At 40.9% G+C, this 23313-nt stretch overlaps 2 protein-coding genes across 11 annotated transcripts in view; one reads left to right on the top strand and one right to left on the bottom strand.

Moving 5' to 3' along the window:
- The window catches only part of POLG2 (DNA polymerase gamma 2, accessory subunit), a 30358-nt gene extending 7600 nt beyond the window's left edge, over window positions 1-22758 (top strand). For 2 of the 9 annotated variants that reach the window (XM_040452131.1, XM_040452124.1), the window contains 4 exons: window positions 5523-5663; window positions 7830-7910; window positions 10553-10653; window positions 12811-13014. In XM_040452131.1, coding sequence (XP_040308065.1) covers window positions 5523-5663; window positions 7830-7910; window positions 10553-10653; window positions 12811-12976 — 489 coding nt within the window. In that variant the 3' untranslated portion in view covers window positions 12977-13014. Of the gene's footprint in view, window positions 1-5522; window positions 5664-7829; window positions 7911-10552; window positions 10654-12810; window positions 13015-20589 lie in introns of those variants that run through there. The other 7 variants (XM_040452125.1, XM_040452127.1, XM_040452130.1 and 4 more) reach the window with 7 other exon arrangements.
- MILR1 (mast cell immunoglobulin like receptor 1) overlaps window positions 17713-23313 on the bottom strand; it is a 21891-nt gene continuing 16290 nt past the window's right edge. For both annotated transcript variants that reach the window (XM_040452134.1, XM_040452136.1), the window contains exon 9: window positions 17713-18216. The gene's annotated coding sequence lies outside the window, so the exon portion shown is untranslated. The remainder of the gene's footprint in view (window positions 18217-23313) is intronic.

Below are 23313 nucleotides of genomic sequence, written 5' to 3'. Positions count from 1 at the left end.
TCTTTAGTTTCCTTCAGATGAACAGTTCCTTTTACCTTTGATGACCTTGACATTATTTTTAAAGATTTTATTTTTAAGTAATTGTTACACCCAATGTGGGCTTGAAATTACAGTCAAGAGATTAAGAGTCGCATGCTCTACTGACCGAGCCAGTCAGACGCCCCATGATTTTGACATTTTTGAAGAGTATATGTCTTTGTAGTTACTTTGTAGAATGTCCCTCAATTTGAATTTCTCTCATGTTTCCTTATGATTTATGTGTTTTTGCTAGGAATACCACAGAAATGGTGCTGCCCTCTCAGTGTATCATATCACAAGGCAAATGATAATCAGATTTTTTACTGTGGATGTTAACTTTTATCTCTTGGTTGAGATCGTGCTACCAGGTTTCTCCAATATGAAGTTGACAAATACTTTGTACTTAGTAATTAATGAGCAATTAATATGTCTTTTATGGGCAGACAGTTTAAGACTATACCAATAACCTGTTTCTCACCACATTTGACCTACCAGTTGGAGCATGCGTTGATGTTTCTTGTGTAAATCAGTGGTTACTATGAGGGTTGCTAAATGGTGTCATTTATTATAATTATTAATTGTATTATTGCTCTATTAGATTTGTTTTTCAACAGTATACTGTGGGGTAGAGTTTTCTCCCCCTTTCTGTAAATATGGACTTACCCATTCCAGTTTCTCTCAGAGGGTTATAATCTGTTACTAGCATTATTTATTTTGATGCTGAAATTGTCCTAGACTTGGCCAGGGTCCTTTTGACATACCTCTATCATTCTCTGAGCATTTCCTTACTTTTTGTAGCAACAAGTTGTTCCAGGATCATCTTGTTTCTTAGCCTCGCTGTGGAGTCAGCCATTTCTCCAAGGAACCTTAATTCTTATTAGAGGAAAATGTATTTAAAAACTGAGATTTTGCTACAAGGTGTACACCTTGCAAGTGGGTATCATTGCTTCTGGGCCCTTTCTGTGGACCCAGCTAAGAAATATTTGTAGGCGATTCTGTACATACATGTTTACACACTCACCTCTATATTTGTGTCTGTATTTACCTGTTAAAAACTAGGAGTGCACACCAGTTCTTCAAGTTCTAGTCTAGTGTCACAGGGTTTATTCTAGCTTCACCTCTTTCAAATTTATAATTCTCTTCTCTGACAGTGAGAAACCTGGCTCCCAGTATCTTCAGTTATTGATTTTTCATTTCTTGTATGTAACCAAAGTCCCTACCATTGTTATACAAAGATCAGCCCTGATACATCCCTCTTCCCACGCCATCAGACACTCTAGGTGTTTGAAGCAGGGGAAGGAACAAGGAAGAAAGACTAAAGAACTTGACTGTAGATATGCTGTTGCCCGCTCCCTTTACAACCCCCATCACTAGGTGCTCTGGTGAGAATATAGAGAAGGAGGATTAGTTAGAAAGCCTGGCTTTGGGCCTCAGTGTCCCCTTCTTTACCAGTCACACTGGCTAGAAGTTGGGCCCTGGATCTCTCCCAGTTGGATACACTAGCCAGCTGACCAAAAACTGAGCCCTGGCCACAGAAGAAAGGTGCTTCATTTACATCCTAAAAAGAACAAAGTTTTCAAAATTTAAACAGGTGATACAGTTTTCTTAGAGAAGGAACCTTGCCTTTCCATCACACAGGGTTCTTTATAAATGTCTATAATATTTTTCAAGGTACCCATGGATACAAAGTTTTAGAAGCCACATGGATGGATAGAATTGTGGCTGAGCCCTCTTATATGCTGACCCAGTCTTTCATTTAATTTTTTTAAAGTTTATTTATTTTGAGGAGGGGAGGGGCAGAGAGAAAGAGAATCCCAAGCAGACTCTGCATTGTCAGCACAGAGCCTGATATGGGGCTTGATCTATGAGATCATGACCTGAGCAGAAATCAAGACTGGGATGCTCAACAGACTGAGCCAGCCAGGCACCCCCATGCTGACCCTTTAAGTTTATTTATTTTGAGAAAGAGAGGGGGGTGGGGGTGGAGAAGGGGCAGAGAAAGAGGGAGCGAGAAAGAATCCCAAGCAGGCTCTGCACTGTCAGCACAGAACCTGACGTGGGGCTTGAACCCACAAACCATGAGATCATGACCTGAGCTGAAACCAAGAGGCAGATGCTTAACCGACTGAGGCACCCAAATGCCTCTATGCTGACCCATTTTTGAGCTGTTGCAGATTTGAATGTTTAGATTTTCTGATTGGCGACAGGTGGAGTTTTTATGTGCTATTTGGTGACTAATAGAGTCTTCTCGTTGTTGAATATTTTCCCATAGCACCAACACCATCACATTTCATTTGGGGATATTCAGCACTCTTATGAAACCTGGTTAGCATAGTCATAGTTAAATAATCATTATCATAGTTAAAAACCAATCAGTCTTGTGACTAGGAATTTAATTTTTTTTTTTTTTTTTTTTTTTTAACGTAATTGCTACACCTAGTACAGGGCTTGAACTCAGATCAAGGGTGGCATGCTCTTCTGACTGAGCCAGCCAGGGCCCCTGTCTTATCACTAGAAATTTGAAGATAATCTCTTTGTTATGGCTATTAGTCTCTTAATTTTTGTTCATTTTTTCACTATCTCCATGAAAAATTCTCCATACTCACCATTAAATTGTTGCTCTTCCATGTCCGTGGTTCTCAAAATTGCTCATCATTAGTTGAACGTGTTATAAAATAATAAGTAGAATTTCTGCTATTTAGTATGTTTTTTTGAAAGGCTTCTTGGGCTATTTGGTGTTTGTTTTTAGTAAATTTTACAGTTAACATCTAAATACATTCTTGGAGGGATTTTTTTGAGAATGGTGAAGTAGATCAGCAACGTCTGAAGAACAAAGTGAGTATAGAAAGAAGTTTATTCTGGATGGTATAAGAAATCAGATATTCTAGCTAAGAAGAGTTACCATTGGATACCTTGGCATCCTTGGATATCCAGTTATCAAAGAATTAGAAAACATTAGCTGCATCTGGTTGGCTCAGTCAGTAGAGCATGTGACTCTTGATCTCGGGGTTGTGAGTTTAAGTCCCATGTTGGGTATAGAGATTACTTAAAATCTTTGGGGCATCTGGGTGGCTCAGTTGGTTGAGCGTCTGACTTCAGCTCAGGTCATGATCTGGCAGTTTGTGAGTTCAAGCCCCCTGTTGAGCTCTGTGCTGACAGCTCAGAGCCAGGACCCTGCTTCGGATTCTGTGTTTCCCTCTTTCTCTGCTCCTCCCTGGCTTGCTCTCTGTCTCTCACTCTCTCTCAAAAATAAATAAACTTTAAAAAGTAACAATAAAAATAAAATCTTCATTAAAAAAGGAAAACATTAAAGCCTTCCTAATACTTAAACACAATTTAGTCTTTTTTTAATTCAAATGGCACCACAGAAGCTTGCAGTGCCTCAAGAGTTATATTAAGTATCATATCTATAAATGTGTACAAGATGCCAATTAATAGAGTTATAATAGAATCCCAGATTTCAGGAAGTTTACTGCCTTTTGAGAACAAATTTACATTAATCTTTACAGTACCATATGCCATAAAGATGGGTTTAAAATGTCAGTACAGGGGTGCCTGGGTGGCGCAGTCGGTTAAGCGTCCAACTTCAGCCAGGTCACGATCTCGCGGTCCGTGAGTTTGAGCCCCGCACTCTGGGCTGATGGCTCAGAGCCTGGAGCCTGTTTCCGATTCTGTGTCTCCCTCTCTCTCTGCTCCTCCCCCGTTCATGCTCTGTCTCTCTCTGTCCCAAAAATAAATAAACGTTGAAAAAAAAAAATTTTTTTTAAATAAATAAATAAATAAATAAAATGTCAGTACATATATGTATTAGTGAAAACTATGCTTGATCATGGATAGTAGAAGTTGAGGATTGACAAAGTTTTTAAGTATCAGAATTACATGAATGTTCAGATGACAGTGATAACAGTAAAAAAAAGAATGAAGGTAGAACTGTTTATATGCAGAACCTTTTTGATTTTTAGAATTGACATTTTAAAAATTTTGAGATGGTTGTTTATCAGCTTAAAAGGAAGGAAAGAAGGGTGCCTGGGTGGCTCAGTTGGTTAAGCGTCCGACTTCAGCTCAGGTCATGATCTCACAGTTCGTTGGTTCAAGGTCCACATTGGGCTCTGTGCTGACAGCTCAGAGCCTGGAGCCTGCTTTGGATTCTGTGTCTCCCTCTCTTTCTGCCCCTCCGCTGCTCATGCTCTGTCTCTCTGTCTCTCAAAAACAAATAAACATTAAAAAAAATTTTTTTAAATAAAAGGAAGGAAATAATTGGTCTCTTATCAGTATCTGATTTATATCATACATTATGGTATATTTTACATTCTTAATTGTAGCCTTAAAGTAATAACTCCAATGCAGGTTTTTAAAAGATGTTTGCTTCTTATAAGAACTTTACATTTACATAGATTATACTACAAACCCCTATCCCTAAGTGTACCAATTGTTTTTTTCTCTAAGGGCCTTTCTGAACTTTATTGTAATATTATAATCTGTATTATAACGCTCATGTAGGAAGCACTGGAAAAGTAGTGATGTTGGGGTCCCACTCTTGTCCAGGTAGTTGAGAACCTCTGGGAGTGGGGCCCAACACAAAACCTTTACATTTTATTCATTTATTTATTTTTAACGGGTTTTGTTTGTTTGTTTTTTGTTTTTGTTTTTTTGAGAGAAAAACAGAACAGAGGAGCTGAAGCAGGCTCTGTGCTGCCAGCAGCAAGCCCCTTTGGGGCTAGAACTCACAAACTGTGAGATCATGACCTCAGCCGAAGTCAGATGTTCAACCAACTGAGTCACCCAGGTGCCCCAAAACCTTTACATTTTATAATTCAGGGCAGTTTTATGGGGCCCCTGGATGGCTCAGTTTCGAGCCCCACATTGGGCTCTGTGCTGACAGCTTAGAGCCTGGAGCCTGCTTCAGATTCTGTGTACACCGCCCCCCCCCCCGCCCCCCCCCCGCCTGCTGCCCCTGTTCTGCTCGTGCTCTGTTTCTCAAAAATAAATAAACATTAGGGGCGCCTGGGTGGCTCAGTCGGTTAAGCGTCTGACTTGGGCTCAGGTCACGATCTCACTGTCCGTGAGTTCGAGCCCCGCGTCGGGTTCTGTGCTGACTGCTCAGAATCTGGATCCTGTTTCAGATTCTGTGTCTCCCTCTCTCTCTGACCCTCCCCCGTTCATGCTCTGTCTCTCCCTGTCTCAAAAATAAATAAAACGTTTAAAAAAAAATTAAAAAATAAATAAATAAATAAATAAACATTAAAAAAAATTTTTTTTAATTCAAGATAGTTCTAATACATAGTCAATTGAGATTTAATGATCTAATCTAAATCCTAATCTCCCTGAAAGCAGGAAATGTGTCATAACCATCTTTGTGGGTCCAGTGCCTAGTATAGGCCTGGCCCAGCGTAGATACTTTCTTAAATGAATTTGTAAGTTTGTGTTCTGATTCTCTAAGTCTATAGTTTTAAGAGATAGCTCTGCTAAATGATACTTTATGTTTGTTCTACTTTTCTATGAAGGGCCGAGATGGACGAAAAAATGTGGTTCCTTATGTTTTATCTGTTAGTGGAAATCTAGACCGAGGCATGCTGGCTTATCTCTACGATTCTTTCCAGCTAACAGAGAGCTCCTTTACAAGAAAGAAGAATCTTCATAGAAAGGTGCTTTTAATATTTCAGAGATAAACTTGGGAAACTAGAAGTATATGTTTTATTCACTCATGTTATTAGTATACTTGGTTTCTAACACAAACTGTGAATAATAAATTTCTTTTAGTGCAAGTTATTTTACTGTTTTTCAGATTTTTAGAATCTGGCCACAGGAATAATATGCAGGTTCTCACAGAATAGAACAAGGCATTCCTATTGGGTAATCCCAGAGGCATTTCTGTTTGATCCTGGCAGACAGGTAGACAGAAATCTCTGATTCTTAGCTCCTGAGCCTTTCCCTCGGTGGCTTCCATTTGTATCAGAGTGTTAAGTAGGATTATGTCACACTAGTAAGACTTGTGGTATTGACCTTACTGCTTCTAGTCGGACCCCAAGTGGCTATTGAGTAGATCATAAGAGCTAGCTATGGGCCTGGATAAAGGACATTTTTAAGGGCTCAAAATCAAGAGAGAGGAAGAAAGAAAATAAATGACTAATGGAGCAAGATTTTGGAAGAAACATGAGGAGTCAAGGCAGGATCAAGAACACAAGTGGGAGGGATTGGTCTTGAAAAGGAATTATTTGAAAAAGCAGGGAGGAGAGAAATGATTGTATAGATAGAAATAGGCTACCAGGGCTGGTTAGCCTTTGAAGGAAGTTTTCCTCATACCCTCTATTTTCTTAGGGAATTAGAAGGCAGGATTATTAATTTAAACTGGGGAGGAGTACGGTTTAATTGGCAAGAATTTAGAGTATTCATATCCCCCTTGAATGCAAAAGGGAGGTGCCCCAAATCAATTTCGACATGTTGGGTACTCAGCTGGGACTGGAAACTGAATTTGTCCTACCACGCAGCAGAGCTAAGTGATTTATTATGCAGTGTTCATTTAGCCTGATAGGCCCCTAAAGTTGGATTATAGAATTGTTCAGGGGCTGGGATTTATAGGATGTATAGCAAACAAGGGGGATCCGTTCTTTCTCTCATATCCCACATCCAAACTGTCAGCAAAAACCATCGGACTCTGTCTTCAAAATATATCCTGTGTCTGACCATTTCTTACCACCAACTGCTTCCACTCTGATCTAAGCCACCACCATCCCCTCCCTCTGGCACTGAATGACCCTTTTAAAAGGTATGTGTTACTTTGCCCAGCTGCTCAGAATATTCCACTAAACTCCGCTCACTCAGATGAAAAGGCAAAGCCTCCCAAGTGTTTCACAAAACCCTTCCCTTTTGACCTCACATGTCTGCTCCAGCAGCACAGACCTCCTTGCTGTTCCTAGGACATGCAGGTCATGCTTCCATTTGGCTGGGATGCGCCTCCTCCAGGACCCACTTACACCTCTCAAGTCTGCTCCAGTGTCATCTCAGAGAGAAGAACTTCTCTTACCACCTTATTTAAAATTGCAGCAGTTCCTGGGTGGCTCAGTTAAGCACCCGACCTTTGATTTTGGCTCAGGTCGTGATCTCCCATGTCACACAGTTTGTGAGTTTGAGCCCTATGTTGGGCTCTGTGCTCATGACGTGGAGTCGGCTTGGGATTCTGTCTCCCTCTCTCTCTGCCCCTTCTCCGCTCATGTGCGTGCACCCTCTCAATAAAAAAAATAAAGTTAAACTAAAAAAAATTGCAAACAGCCTCTCCAATCCACCACTCACCAGCACTTCCTGTCTCCTCCCATACCATCTTCAAATATATGATTTACTTGTTTATTATCCGTTTATCCCCTCCATGAGGGGCAGGGAGTTTTGTCCCCAGTACGTAGAACTGTTTCTGGCACTAAGTAGCTGTTCAATATTTGTAGAGTGGATGGATGAATAAGAAAAGTGGTAAGTTTTGGCAAAAGAGAGTCCAAACGATAAGCCACATGGCTCTGGCTGGGTAGGGAAGGCAGTGATGCCAGGAAGGGGCGTTTTGATTGAGGGAAAATGGAGTTGTCAGAAAATGGGAGAGTAGCAAGTGAGCTTATTTCTGCAGAACATTTAAGTGGAGAAGTCAATGAGCACCTGGATATAGCCAGCTAAGTACATCATTACATGATTTTTTTCTGACCTCAGCTAGCTTCCGTTTTCATACAAGATTTTACTGTTTAAGAAGCTCTATGTTTGTTAGTGCTTGTGTTATGTTTAAACAAGGTATGCTGTCCTTCCCCCCCCCCCCCCTCTTTAAATTGCTTTAGGTACTTAAACTTCACCCGTGTTTAGCCCCTGTTAAGGTTGCTTTGGATGTGGGAAGAGGCCCAACAGTGGAATTAAGACAGGTGGGTTAAATGAGTTTTAATGTCATGATTTTAATTATTACCATTATTTCAAACAAATGGGTAGCTTGCCATTTAAAATTTTTGATTTGTTTGATTTTTTAAATTAATATTTTTTTATTTGAGAGAGAGAGAGGAAGTGGGGTAGAGGGGCAGTGGGAGACAGAGAATTCCAAGCCCTGGGGATAGATACCATGACCCTGGGATCATGATCTAAACTGAAATCCAGAATTGGACACTCAGCTGACTGAGCCACCCAGGCATCCCTCATTGGCTTCTTAAAAAATTTAATTAAATGGCTATGGATAAATTCTATGGTTAATTGTAGATAATTGGAACTATAGTGTATAAAAGAAGCTGCATACAGTTCAGCGGATTTTACTGTTAAGTCATGCTTAGTGAGAGTTGCATTTTTTAAATGAGTGTGCATAGTTTTGGTAATCTGAATATTTGTACAGATGTCTAGTGAGTTATTTCTTGCCTACTTACACTTTTAAGTAGTGTAACACTTTTGATACCTGTTGATTTTAAGGTAACACTTTTGATACCTGTTGATATAAACACAAGTTCTAGATCTGTAATCTTGTTTTGGTTTTTCTAATCTATCTAGCCTAATGAAATACTCTTGAGAAAAGCCAGGAGGGTGGCTTTAGTTTCTTTTGAGACCCCCCTTCACAGTGATGCTGGGTCCTGGGTGACTCAGACCCATCTAGCAACTGAGTGAGGACCCTAGCAAGATTCACCCAGCTTTTTTCTTCAGGGTCCTGTGGAGTGGAATTGGGGGGAGGGGCAGGTAGTGCACACAGAGGAAGGGAAGGTAATGGTTTAACTTCCACTTTTCCCCCTGGGGTCATGGCGGACTCCCCAGCTCCCTTGTAGGTAGAAGTTCCTTGGGTTTTTTTGCTTGAAGGACAAAAAAGAACTCTGCTCCTTAAATATTTGTCATTCTAATTGCCCGCCTTGTTTTGTTTTTGTTTTGTTTACGTGTAAGAATATAATAGTATTGTGTCCCGTGGGTGTTTTTAATTTACCAAAAGGGAGCATGTTGTATATCTTACTGTGTTTCTAACTTTTTTCCCTCAGCAGTATGACAGAAGTTTCTGGGCTATGCAAGGGTTTTTTGCTGGGTATATACATGAAGATGGGATTACTGGATAAAATGGATATGAATCCTTAATTTCACTATGTCACTGAGATTGTCTCCATATTGGCTGCATGGTGTATTTGTAGTCTCACTCATGGTGTGGGGATTGTCATTATCCCATGTCTTCAGCACCTAATCATGCTTAGAGCCATTTCTCTTCTACCTTCCAAAAGAGCAAAAATATTTTAAGTTTATATATAGCGGGGGGTGGGGGGGGCAGAGAGAGAGGGAGAGAGAGAATCCCAAGCAGGCTCTGCACTGTCAGCACAGAGCCTGATGTGGGGACTGATGCCACGAACCACGAGATCATGACCCGAGCCGAAATCGAGTCGAACATCCAACCTAATGAGCCAGCCAGGTGCCCCAAAAGAGCAAATTGTTTGCTGTCAACCACTAACCTGTTAAAATCCACAATTATGTTTACCTTTCTCTGTTAACTTCTTACTTAGATTTATTAATATTTATATTCTCACCTATCCCCAAAATATCAAGTACCTTAACACCCACCTACTTAGTTACGGTCTTTCCCTCGGAACTTGTTAGAAAGGCAGATTCTTGGTCCTCGCCGCAGAGCCGCTGAATCAGAAACTCTGGTGATGCAACGTGTGTTTGACAAACCCTCCAGGGGATTCTAATGCTAGCTGAAGTTTGCGAAACAGTACTGTCGCTCAGGCACTCCCTCCACACTCCCCAGTCCGCGATAGTCATCCTCCCCACCAGGGACATTTGGTGTTGTCTAGAGACCGCTTTGGTTGTCAGTTGTGGGGAGAGGAGTGCTAGAGGTATCTCGTGGAGGCCAGGGATGCTGCTAAGTATCCTGTGTCAGCATTCAGAGGGGGAGAAACCCTTCTCCAGATTGTTAAGGATGTTTAAAGTTTTTGCTCTGTTTTGCTTCACCATTGCTTGTTAAGAAAACTGTTTAATGTGTAAATTATGTAGTATGACTGCTTACTCCTTCTGTATTTCCAGTCAGCGTTCCACCAAAATCAGTCATTCTGTCCTGGAAACGTTTTCTTTAGTTGGCTTCAGGAACACTGTTGTCCCCGTTTTCATCATGCTCGTCTGACTACTTCTCCCTTGTTTCCTCTCTGCCTGACATGGTTGTACAACCCTGGGGCTCAGTGCCCTGCTCTCAGATGAGTTCACAGTTAGCACAGCGCTTTGGACTGTTTTTTCTCCAACAGAATCTGCTTTGGTTTTGTTAGTGTTTTGAATGGTAACGATGATGACAAAAATTCCTGTATTTGGTATAAAATTTTCTCTCAGAGGATATTTGCATTTAGTATTCAGCTTTGCAGTGCTTAATTTCTTCATTTCCAGAGGAAGTATGCAGCTTCTAAGTATATAGTATATGAATGGTGAACACTATTATCACATAACTAAAAGAATTTATGCCCATTTTAAACACTGGAAAAGGTAATTAGTGGTTTCATGAAAACAGGGTAATCATCCTAGCTACTTTTACTTCCTTCGTATTTGAATTTTATGTATTTTTTCTCAGGTTTGTCAAGGACTATTTAGTGAATTACTAGAAAATGGAATTTCTGTGTGGCCTGGTTATTTGGAAACTGTGCACTCCTCACTGGAACAACTTTATTCAAAGTAAGAATTGTCTTTTTTTTTTTTCCAACATTTATTTATTTTTGAGAGAGTGAGAGAAAGAGAGAAACAGAGCGTGAGCAGGGGAGGGGCAGAGAGAGGGAAACACAGAATCTGAAGCAGGCTTCAGGCTCTGAGCTGTCAGCACAGAGGCCAACATGGGGCTCAGACTCATACACTGCTAGATCATGACCAGAGCCAAAGTTGCACGCTTAACCAACTGAGCCACCCATGCACCCCAAGAATTGTTTGTGTTCGGAGGTTTTGATCCTGTGATGTTTCTTTATGAGTAACAGAAATCTCTTCTAAATATCCTTCTAAATATCTATTTATATCTACATAAAATTATTCCTGACTCTCCCATTTACAGAACCATGTGCCCCTAGTTAATTGCTATAGCAGGAACAGTATTCATCAGGTATATCTGAGCACATACTATGTGCAGCTTTAAGACTTAATGTCATGGACTATGTGTACCCGAGTTTATCATTTTATCAAGGATGCATTTATGTGTATTAGACACACTTATTGAATTAGGACTGAGGGAACATGAGTGGAGTGCCTTTTCCTTGCTTGTGTTGTGGTTCATCCTGAGGCTGAGTGGAAGATAATTCCATCCCAGACAAAGGACAGAGGACTAGTTTCAGTGATCAGCACCTCTGTTCACCTAGTTGATCCAGACACATTCCTGGATTTATCGTCCTTAACTCTTTCCTCTTCCTTACTCTTCACCTCCAGTTCATCACTACATGCCAGCCTGCCTCCTGAATAGTATCTTGGACCCATCTCTCGATCCTTAGTACACTGCCCAAGTTAAAGTCAACAGTGTCTTCTGGCTGGTTCTTGCAGTAATCTCCTGATCTTTTTTTTATTTTTTTATTTTTTTATGTTTATTTTTTGAGAGAGAGAGAGCGTGAGTTGGGGAGGGGGCAGAGAGAGAGGGAGACACAGAATCCAAAGCAGGCTCTGGGCTCTGAGCTATTGGCACAGAGCCTGACACAGGGCTTGAACTCACAAACCACAAGATCATGACCTGAGCTGAAGTCGGACCCTTAACTCAGGCGCCCCTCCTGATTGATCTTCTGTCTCTAGTCTTACCCCCTGCTATTTCATTAACTTCTGTTTTTCAAATAATCCATTCTTCCCTCCTTTGGGTTTATTTTGTTATCGTAATAACTTTTTGTGTTGACTATCTTTTGGGTGAAAAGTTGGGAAGCTTTATGTTTTTCTCTTCAGTTCTCTAGCAACTTGTTAAAATACGCCTTTCAGATGATGTCAGAGGAAAAACAGGTTTCTATAGATAAAGCAAGTAATGGTTTCATTGTATGTGAAACTGAAAGGTGCTGCTTGAACCTGCCAGTCCTGTGAGTTCTAAAATCTTATCCTTTGTGTCATTGAAGGATAATTGAATATTACCAAGTTACAGTTGTTTTTGAATGGTAAAGCCCAAGAGCTTTTTAATGGAATATTTATTAAGCACACTTACTATATTTTGTGCACTTTGATAACAGCAATAAACAAGACAGAAAGGATTCCTGTTCTTATGAAGCCTATATTCTAGTGGGACAAAGTAGACAGTAAACAAGTAAATAGATAAATAGGATAATTGCTGATGGAATTCTAGAAAGAAAACAATGAGGTAGTGTAACTGGGTAAGCAGAAAGAAGGCCAGTGCGAATATATTCAGTTATTGCTGAACTAGAAACTATAAGTTAGCATACTAAGTTCTGTATTAAGCAAGCATGGTTTGGGTATAATGTATTGTACTCAAGATCTTTGTTACAGTAGTATTATAAGAGAATTTAGTCTAAAGTAATTTTTCTTGAATTGTATCCAAGTACCAAAAGGCTACAGTTATTCTGAGGTTCATCCATAATTTCACCCCAAATGATGCGTTGAGGTACCAGTGTTTATTTCTCAAATTTTAGTTTTTTATGACTTTCCATCTATTACAATAATTCAGAGAAACTTTATGAAAAGTTTACTTTGAATACAATTTGGAAACTTTGAAAAAGTTTTTTGGTCTACCTTTCAAGCCCTGCCTTTGAGTTTTGTGACTCTGGAAAGTGACTGGATTCTAAAGTAATTAAAGCTGGTAGTATGGTGAATTTACAATTTAATTTGTGCTCATGTGTTTTGTTTGACTACTTTTTCCCTCAGATATGATGAAATGAGTATTCTCTTCACAGTTTTGATTACTGAAGCTACTTTGGAGAATGGGTTAATACATCTGAGAAGTAGAGACACCACGATGAAGGAAATGATGCATATATCCAAAGTAAAAGACTTTTTAATCAAGTATATATCATCAGCTAAGAATGTATAGATTTTAATGTTTATATAATAAATATTCTTCCTTCCTAATTTGATTGTCTTCTATTAACTTAGATTTGTTTTTAGCACCTTTACACTTATGAAGTAGACATTTTCCGTGCTTTTTTAAAATTCAGTTTTTATTCCTGATATATCTTGATGTATTCCATTCTATCAGAAATATGTGCAGCTACAAGAAACAAAAATCCCACTATATGGGGTGCCCCTAGTTGGCTCAGCTGGAAGAGCATGTGACTCTCGAATCTCAGGATTGTGAGTTCAAGACCTACAATGGGTGTAGAGATTCCTTGAAAATAAAATCTTAAAAAAAAAATCCAACATATTGGATTAAGCAAATTGTAGTTTGTTTTTCTCATAACAAGAAGTCCAGGGGGTGGACTGTCCAGAGCTGGGATAATTATTTCAATTATAGTTAGGGACCCAGGCTCTTGATATCTTTCTATTCTACCATCTTTAGTATTTGGGTTTTTATTTTTGTACTTGCTGCTACATGCTCATAAGGTGACTCCTGGCTAGGCTTCTTGTCCACATTCTAGTTAGGAAGAAAGTCAAGGAAGCAAGAGCTAATCAGCCAAAACTCTTTCCTTTTTTTTTCAAAAAAATTTTTTAATGTTTATTTATTTTTGAGACAGAGAGCATGAACGGGGGAGGGTCAGAGAGGGAGACACAGAATCGGAAGCAGGCTTCAGGCTCCAAGCTGTCGGCACAGAGCCCGATGCGGGGCTCGAACTCACAGACCGTGAGATCATGACCTGAGCCAAGGTCGGACGCTCAACCGACAGCCACCCAGGTGCCCCAACTCTTTCCTTTTTAATTGGGAAAGTAAAAGCTTTTCCAGGCATCCCAATTAAAAGACTTATTTACATTTCATTGGTCAGAACTGGGTCATCTGGTCACTCGTAGGCCAGTCACTATCTGAGGGGATGAGAATATCATAATTTGGATCAAACACAGTTTATTCTTTGGGGCTTTAGTAGTGTCTTCTCTCTGAAATGGGTTCTACTATCAGGAAAGAAGGAGTCTTTCTAGAATCTGCCACATGTATATTGTCAAACACTGAAGATTAACATAAAACTAAACTTTCAAAAAGCACATTTATTTTTAAAACGCAAAATAAAATGTTAGATGGCATAATCTAGTGTTACAGTGCATTTTGTGTCTGCTTCTCATAGATAAAAGAAATCTTTAGACTTTTGTGTGCTGATTATGTTTGTGTTAATTATGCTGTCATTACTCACTTGGCAAAAATTCCAAATATATGGACAATAGTGTAATTGACTCCAAATACGACGGCCCAGCACCAGCAACCATCAGCCTGTGAACATCTTGCTTCCTCCCCCTAACACCACCTTTCCATTCCAGTTTGAAGCAGATTATGGGTATCATTTCGTCTGTAAGGATTTCAGTTAAGTATCTTTTGTTAACCATTATCCCACCTAAACACATTAATACTAGATGATATGAAGGAATTATTGACAATTTCCTTGGGAGTCTGATGATGGTATTATGGCTTTTTTTTTTTAAACATCCTTATCTGAAAGAGACACATACTTAAATATTTTTGAGTGAAATTATACGATATCTGAAACATGCCTTAAAATTCTCCAGTTACAAAAAAAGTGGTGGAATATAGATAAAAAAAAATATCTCTGAGTTGTTGGAAGTGGGTGATGGGTACATGGAGGTTCATTGTAATGCTTTTCTATTTTTGCATATGTTTGAGAATTTTCATAATAAAAAGTTTTTAAAAACAAATTCTTTTTTTTTTTTAATGTTTATTTTTGAGAGAGAGCAGGAGAGGAGCAGAGAGAGAGGGAGACAGAGAAGCCAAAGCAGGCTCTGGGCTATCAGTGCAGAATACGATGCGGGGCTTGAACTCAGGAACTGTGAGACCATGACCTGAGCCCAAGTTGGATACTCAACTGCCTGAGCCACCCAGGCACCCCAAAACCAATTCTTTAATATCAAATATCCACTTGATTTTCAATTGTCTCATAATTTCATAAAATTGAAGTTGATTGTTAGGTCTTTTAGTCTCATCCCATAAATTTGAGCTCTCTCTGTTTTTCCTTTTTTAAGAAATCGGGCTGCTTATTTTACAGGCTTTGTCACTGTTTGGACCGTGCTTCCTGCATCCCCATGAGGGTTTAACCTGTTCTTCTCTATATATAATTCCTGTAGAGTGGAAGTTGAATCCAGAGGCTTGATCAGTTTCAAGTTTAATTTGGGGGCGGGGGCGGGGAGACAAGATTTTTCCTAGGTTGTGTTCTCCCGTCAGGAGGCAGTAATGTCTGGTGGTTCCTCTTTTGGGGATGCTAGCAATCAATCGTTGATCAATGCTTAGGTCAGTCAGTTCATTAGAGGTGGCAAAATGGTGATATTCTGATTTTCTTACATCTTCATTCATTAGTTAGAATACTTCTGTAAAGAAAAACATCTCTTACTTGCTTAGAGGTATGAGAGAGGTAGGATAAATGCTGATTCGTCCCCTTTAAAGTTGTTCCTTTTGATGTTCAAATTGTCCTGTCTTTAGCCAGTGGGAGCTTCTTCAAGTTGGCCTGGAGTCCTTTTGACATAACTTTAGTAGTGTTTGATAGCTTCCTTGGTATCTAATGTCTGATCTAGAGATTGTATATTTCAGAGTTTCTCCAAGAAACCCTGGTTCCTTTTAATGGAAAACAGTATTTGGATGCTGTACTCCGGGTGCTAGGGGTACTGATAATTAGAAAGTGGACTTTGTGTCTAGGCCTTTTCAGTGTTCACAACGAGCGTGTGTGTGTGTATGTATATGTTTTAATCAGCTTTATTGAGATATAATTTATCTTCAATAAATTTACCTATTTTAAATGTACAAATTATGCGTTTTAGATAAATGGGTAACTACTACCAGAGTGACAATATAGAACATTTCCATCACCCCGAAAAAGTCCCCTCATGCCCTTTAGGACTGCAGGGGTTTTACTTAATCTCTTGTATCAGACATTTGTATTCCCATTCCAAAATCCCAGTTCTCAGGACTATTGAGGGTAATGATAAAATTAGAAAGCCACATCCCACAACTGCTCATTTGTTTTATTTTACCTTAATTATATCAGTCTCAGAATTGCAATACCAATATGACCCCTGTACGTCTACTTAAAAGTTTAAATTTCATTTTTGCATTTTGGGGTTCAATACTTAGTTTTAATATAACTAAGAATTTTTTAAGTCTTAAAACATTTTTCTAAAGGGGTGCCTGGGTGGCGCAGTCGGTTAAGCGTCCGACTTCAGCCAGGTCACGATCTCGCGGTCTGTGAGTTCGAGCCCCGCGTCGGGCTCTGGGCTGATGGCTCAGAGCCTGGAGCCGGTTTCCGATTCTGTGTCTCCCTCTCTCTCTGCCCCTCCCCCGTTCATGCTCTGTCTCTCTCTGTCCCAAAAATAAATAAATGTTGAAAAAAAAATTAAAAAAAAATTTTTTTTTCTAAAGCTCTCCGTTGTACTGACAGGTCCCTTTATTTAGGTACCTTTTCCTTTTAGGGGCCTCAGCCTTCACAGGAGATTGTATTCCTGGTTTGACTGCTAAGGCATCTGCACTAATTGGCAAAATAGAATGTTTACACTGCAGGTGAGGTAAGTAATATTTATGGAGGTTTTTCCAGATCACAGATGTCCAGCTGGAGTTCTACATCAGAATCCCCTGTGGAGCTTTTAAAAATCTGAATATATTTGAGCCCTATTCTTTCTGATAACAATCTCCGACCGTTGGGCCCACGCAAGTATATTTTTAAAACCTACAGGTGATTTCTGATGCTCACTCCAGCAGCAGTTCCCATTAAATCTGACCGAGAGCTGCACACCTGCATGGTATTGTTTTGATGTATTTTCCCTCCAATCCAATTATTTTTAATACATTTGTTTTTACCAAATACCCTTCTCACGTATTACATCACACCAATATCTATTGAAAGATGTTACTAAGAAATAGTCCTGTGAACTCATTGTTGATTTAGCCATAAGAGTGTTTTTGAAGGCATTTGTTTGCTGTTATACCACATCGTCCTGTAAGGAAGCATGGGAGAAATTTCTCTCAGATAATTGTGCTTCTCCTGAAGACCGGCCTGTTATTGTATGTGTTCTCTATTTATTCATCTTGTTCATTCAAAAAGGCTTTCTGAGCACCTGAGTCCCAGGGACTGTAAGTGTTAAGGACGTAGTGGTGAACAACACAGACAAGTCCCTTCCAGGGGTGGGCAGGTGGGGACAGATGCTAAGCAGGAGGCACATGGACAATTTCAGGTAATTTCAGATAGTGATAGTGTTGTAGGTAATAGAACAGGATGATGTGCCAAATTGTGGCTGGGTAGTGTGTTTTGCATAGGTTGTCAGGGAATCTCTGAGAACCTGACCTTCAAATTGAGGCTGAATGATACAAAGGGGTCAGGTGTGTGAAGATCTGGGGCGGTGGGACTAGCAAGAGCCAAGGCCCTTAGGAGGGAAAAGGTGTGGAATGATCAAGGAGCAGAAAACAGGCCAGGGGAGCCGGAATAGATGAGCATAGGGGAGATGGGTAGAAGAGGTCAGAGAGGTGGTCAAGACCCACATCACTTAGGGACCCTTGGGTGGCTTAGTCAGTTGAGCGTCCAACTCTTGATTTTGGCTCAGGTCATGATCTCATGGTTGGTGACTTTAAGCCCGCCATCAAGTAGCCTTATAATGTTTGCAAACCTTATGCACACCTCTCTTTCTGCCCCCCTGCCCTCTGTCATTTATGTTTACTCTATGAATCTTCTCGAATCTTACACCCTTTATCTGTGTTCAGGTTTCTTCTTCAAGTATACGGCGTATTTCTTTCACTGAGAACATGATTGGAAAACCTCCTTCTCAGTCTTTGTCTTAAAATACCTTCATTGTACCCTCAGTCTTGATTGATATTTTGGCTGATGTGGTAGATTCTTTGGCTCTCTTAAGTGTCATCATGACCCTCCTATTTGGTGGCATCAGAAACCTAAAAAATTACAATTCCCTTACTGCCAGGGTGTGTGTGGTTGTGAATGTCTTCCATTTAGACACGCGTGCGTGGGGTCTGGAAGGCAGAAGGGAAGGTGGTGGTTGTCGCTGAGAAGCAAATGTCTGCGGTGGCAGAACTCCACATCCCATGTCGAGCCTCCAGTTTCTGGGCCTGAGGCTGTTGTGGCAGGAGGCAACCAGGGTAACGGCAGCAGTAGCTCTCCGGTCTCCAGATTGTAGGAACATCTACAGTTAAGTTATTTAAGTTGAAGAGAGTTTAACAGGGTTGCTAACGGATACAAAAGCAAACAAACAAACAAAAAAAAACTGTGTTCTGTATATCAACAGCATGAAATAAAATACAACTTATAGCATCAACATATCAAGTACCTAGGAATAAATAAGATGTGGAACAAAAGATGTGGAAGATGGGTATGCAGGAAATGATAAAATGTTAAGAGAATCCAAGAAGACAAAAGCAGTGAGATGCTTGTAATGTGCAAGACTCATTATTATAACAATGTTAATGCTCCCCAAATGGATCTATAAATTCAATCCAGTATCAATCAAAATCCCTCTAATGTTCAGGGTTTGTTTTTGTTTTTGTTTTCTTTAAGAAAATAACAAGCTGACTCTAAGATTTAATGGGAAATGCAAAAGGTCAAGAATAGCTAAGACATTCTTAAAAAGAACAAGATGGGAAAATTTGCTTTTCCAGTTATCAAAACTTATTTAGAAGAGTATGGTGGCAGGGCACCTGAGCGGCTCAGTCGGTTAAGCGTCTGACTCTCGGTTTCAGCTCAGGTCACGATCTCATGGTTCATGATTTCGAGCCCCGCGTCGGGCTCTGCACTGACAGCGCAGAGCCTGCTTGGGATTCTCTCTCTCTCTGCCCCTCCCACAATCACTCAGTATCTCTCTCTCTCACAATAAATAAACTTAAAAAAAGAGTATATGGTACTAATGCAGGAGAGATAAGTAGAACAATGAAACGATCTGAAGCGCAGAAGGAAACGCACATTGTACATGGACATTTGATTGTGTGACAGAGATGATACAGCAGTTTGGTGGGCAAAGGACAGCTTTTCAGTGGATGGTGCTAGAGTTGGCTATGTTCGTGCATGGGAGGGATGAACTATGATGTCCATACCACACACATCTGGGTGGATGTAGACCAAAATATGAAAGTCAAAACCCTTCAGAAAAACAGGCTAAGTAAGGGCCTCAAACAGGGATTTCATTAAAAAAAGAAATCCAAATGACCTATAAATATGGGAAAGTGTGTTCAACCTTATTAGTCTCAGGGAAACGCAAGTTTAAATCACAAAAAGATATTACTAGATGCCCACAAGAATGGTTCAATTAAAATGACCGTGTGGGGCACCTGGGTGGCTCAGTCAATTGAGCATCTGACTCTTGGTTTCTGTGTAGGTCATGATCCCAGGGTCATGGGATCGACCCACATCAGGCTCATGCTGAGCATGATGCCTCTGAGATTCTCCCTCTCCCTCTGCCCCTCTCTCCCACTCATGCTCTCTAAACAAGTAAGTACATTAATTAAAAAAATAAATAAATAACGACCCACATCGGACTCGTGCTGAGCATGATGCCTGCTAGAGGTTCTCTCTCTCCCTCAGCCCCTCTCCCCTGCTCACGCTCTCTAAATAAATAAATAAATAAATAAATAAATAAATAAATAAAATGACATCGTCTACCATTCAAGGGAATGGAAAGGTGATAGAAAGGTGATGGAACCACTTTGGAAAATATAATGGCATTATCTCCTTACATTGGGGATAAACATGGGGATGAATCCCATGACCCAGTCATTGTATTCCTATACATATTCAACATAGTTGCACGCACATGGAAGCAGCAGACATGTTGTTGCATAAGAGCAGTCACAGCTTCATTATTTGTAATAGCCCCAAGTTGACAACAGCCCAAATGTTTGTCAGCTGCAGAATAGATAAGTTACAGTATATTCAAACAATGGAATACTATTTAGTAGTGAAATACACAATTAAAGCTGCATGCTGCACCTCACAAATCTCACAAATACAATGTTGGGCAGAAAAAAACCAGACACAAAATGACTGCTCCATGATTCCATTTGTATTCAATGCAAAAACAGGCAGAACTAAAGACAGTATGGAAAAAGAACCAAAGTGAAGCTGAAATAGACCTGAAAACAAAGTAGCTATTGAAATGAAAGCTCAGTAGGTCTTTTCCTTTTCCTTTTCCTCTTCTTCCCTTCCTGAACAATTCAATCTGAAAGCCAGAACGTGTATGGGGAGCGGGGGGGGGGGGCGGGGTGTGGAGTGGGAAGCCACAGGAAGTCGCAGCTGGATGGGGAGGGAATCGTGAGGACTATGGAAGCATATAAGCACACAAAGCACTTAATAGCAGCTGGACACTGGTATGCTCAACACATGGCAGTTATTGTTTTCACAAAGGAACTTTGGCGAGATGGTGTAGCCACCACCTCTGTATCTTGTGTCACATCCTCGGGGCCTCACCTCTGATTCCAGCTGCATCTGGGACTTCGTTCACTTTGTGTTGACAGCTTCTCACTTCAAGCGTGCAACACATATCATTTTCTGCCCTGGTGCTTTGCAGTGCCCTGCGTGAGACGCCCATGGAAACCCACTTGGAATGTCCACATGCACAGCCTAGAAGTCAGGGAGGCATCCCCTCCTGGGACAACCCTCAGCCAATCAGGGATGGAAGTCAATGGGTAACCGCTTCTTACTATCAGTCCTTAGGCAGACAGTTCTAAGAAACATCTTCTCATTGCTCAGAAGGTTCCAGTGAGATCAAGCCCCAGTTGCCCAACTCAACAGTACACCCTGGTACTGGCTTTTCCTCCAGTACCTGATGCTTGCATCACCTCCCAGATAAATTATTTGCACAGAAGGCTTTATCTCAGGCTCTGCTTTCAGGGCTAGCCCAGGAAAAGACAGGGTATCAGAAGGCCCTAGAAAGCAGTGCTGGGAAGCGGAATTACTCCTTGGATGGATGGCAACATGTGATGTTGGAAGGGGTTGGTGATAACACTTGCACGCCATAGCCTCCCAATTACTTTACAATTACTAAGACCTTCCCCTGCAGTGGGAAAGGGGACGGAGGTAGAAAGTGAAGCACTAGGCTCTCCCATGGTTTTAGCACTTGAAAGGCACAGGGCAATCATAATTATATGGATTGTGGACTTGGTTGGCTTCTACTAAGTGCTTTAAAAGCTTTGCAAGGAGAAAATGAGAGGCTGTCTGATTCAGGGCATGCTGTGAAACCCAGAGGCATTCTGCTTCAAAACTTCAGAAGGTCTTAACTGGATCAAATCCAATTCCCAGTAAGGTTTCTAGCTTGCTGGCCCCTCCCCGCCCTGAGTTGACTTTCCCTCCTCTGAAATGTTTCGCTGTACCTGCTCTCTCACTCCCAGCGCCTGGGGTCACCTGACATATAGGCTACCTGCACCCAAGTCCTTGTCTCAGGCTCTGCTTTAGGAGGGAGCCCAAGACAGAAGAGGCCAATGGTGACTGAGTTGCCAATTTTATGACCACAAAGACTTCAAGATTTCTAAGGGGAGCAGCCAACTGGTATGACTCAAGAGTAAGCATCATACCACAAAGAGGTAGCCTTTTAAAAATTCTTATTATATGCCTGACCCTGTTCCAAGCTCTTTACATTCATTACCTGAGCTAATTCTCACAGTGGCTCCATGATGCAGGTATTTATTTGTCTCCCCGCTCCCCACTTTGCTCTTACCCCCCAGATGAAAAAAAACTGAAGCCCATAACTTATCCAGAGTCACACAGTTAAAACATGACTGAGCCTGAATTCAGCTCAGTCTGTTTGACTCCTTACTCTCTTAGCCTCTGTGACATACTGCTTTCCCCCAAATACAAATATCAACAGAGAAAGGGCAGAAATTATGCTCATGAACGCTGCCTTATGACAACACAATCCTCTAGTCTGGACCTGTGTGCACAGTATCCCTTCCCACCCTAAGAGGCATTTCCATGGCCAGTGCTTCTGCTGATCTTTGCTGGGAGTGAACTCCCAATTCAACCACCACTAAGCTGTGGGTGACCTTGTAAAATTACTTACCGCATCTGAGTCTAAGTTTCCTTACCTGTAAAAGCAAGTTCATAATATCGGCCTTACAGAATGTTATACAGTTAGTGTCTAATAACTGGTAGCTGTACTTTTTCTAGTCAGAGGTCCACTGTTGGGAGCGATTAAGACAGAGGTTCAGGCAACACCCAGAAGAAGAGCAGAGCGGAAAAATTTTGGCCATGTTGTTTTGGTTGTCTACAAATGCCTTTTGGCTTTTATTGGATGTTACTAATAACTCCTAGGATGAGAGGCTTAAACTAGAAACCATTTTGTCCCCTGTAGGGGTCTGAATGGGTGGCTCCCCAAAAAGATTAAGTCCGTGTCCTAACTCCTGAAACCTGTGAAGGTCACCTAATTTGAAAAAAGGGTCTATGCAGCTATAATTGAGGATCTTGAGATGAGGCCATCCCAGATTATCCAGGGGGTTCCGAGATCCAATGACCAGTGTCCTCATAAAAGAAAGGCAAAGGACGAGAAGGCCATGTGAAGACAGAGGCAAAGACTAGAGAGATGTTGCCACAAGCCAAGGAACACCAGGAACCACGGGAAAGTGAAGCAGACGAGCAGGATTCTCCCTTAGGGTCTTCAGAGGGAGCCCAGCCCTGCCGACATCTTGATTTTGGATTTCTGGTCTCCGGAACTATGAAAATAAATTTCTGTTGTTTTAAGCCACCAGTTTGTGGTAATTTGTTAAAACAGTCAAAGTAATCCATTCTCCTTTCTCCCACACAACACTGTTCTCTCTACAGAATGCTGCTGGGAAATGTAGCACATAAAGGCACGCCTTTGATATTAGCTAAGTCTTGAGGACTGAGGAAGTCCATGAAAATCAATATAAATGTTTTTGCAGCCTTCCAAAATCTGAGAGCAAACCAAAACAGCAATGGATAATAAATGTGTACTTGGTGTGTAACTATAGGGACTGTTTTCTTCAGACACATTTTCAAAGGCACCAATTTTTGTTTTAGAATTTAGACACGAGGGGCGCCTGGGTGGCGCAGTCGGTTAAGCGTCCGACTTCAGCCAGGTCACGATCTCGCGGTCCGTGAGTTCGAGCCCCGCGTCGGGCTCTGGGCTGATGGCTCAGAGCCTGGAGCCTGTTTCCGATTCTGTGTCTCCCTCTCTCTCTGCCCCTCCCCCGTTCATGCTCTGTCTCTCTCTGTCGCAAAAATAAATGTTGAAAAAAAATTAAAAAAAAGAATTTAGACACGAAAAGCACAGTGGTCT

The sequence above is a fragment of the Herpailurus yagouaroundi genome, unplaced genomic scaffold (assembly GCF_014898765.1).
Source record: "Herpailurus yagouaroundi ecotype Mexico unplaced genomic scaffold, PumYag 206, whole genome shotgun sequence".
Classification (NCBI taxonomy): domain Eukaryota; kingdom Metazoa; phylum Chordata; class Mammalia; order Carnivora; family Felidae; genus Herpailurus; species Herpailurus yagouaroundi.
The sequence above is the reverse complement of the archived record's forward strand: the minus strand, read 5'-3'. Positions and strand labels throughout refer to the sequence as shown.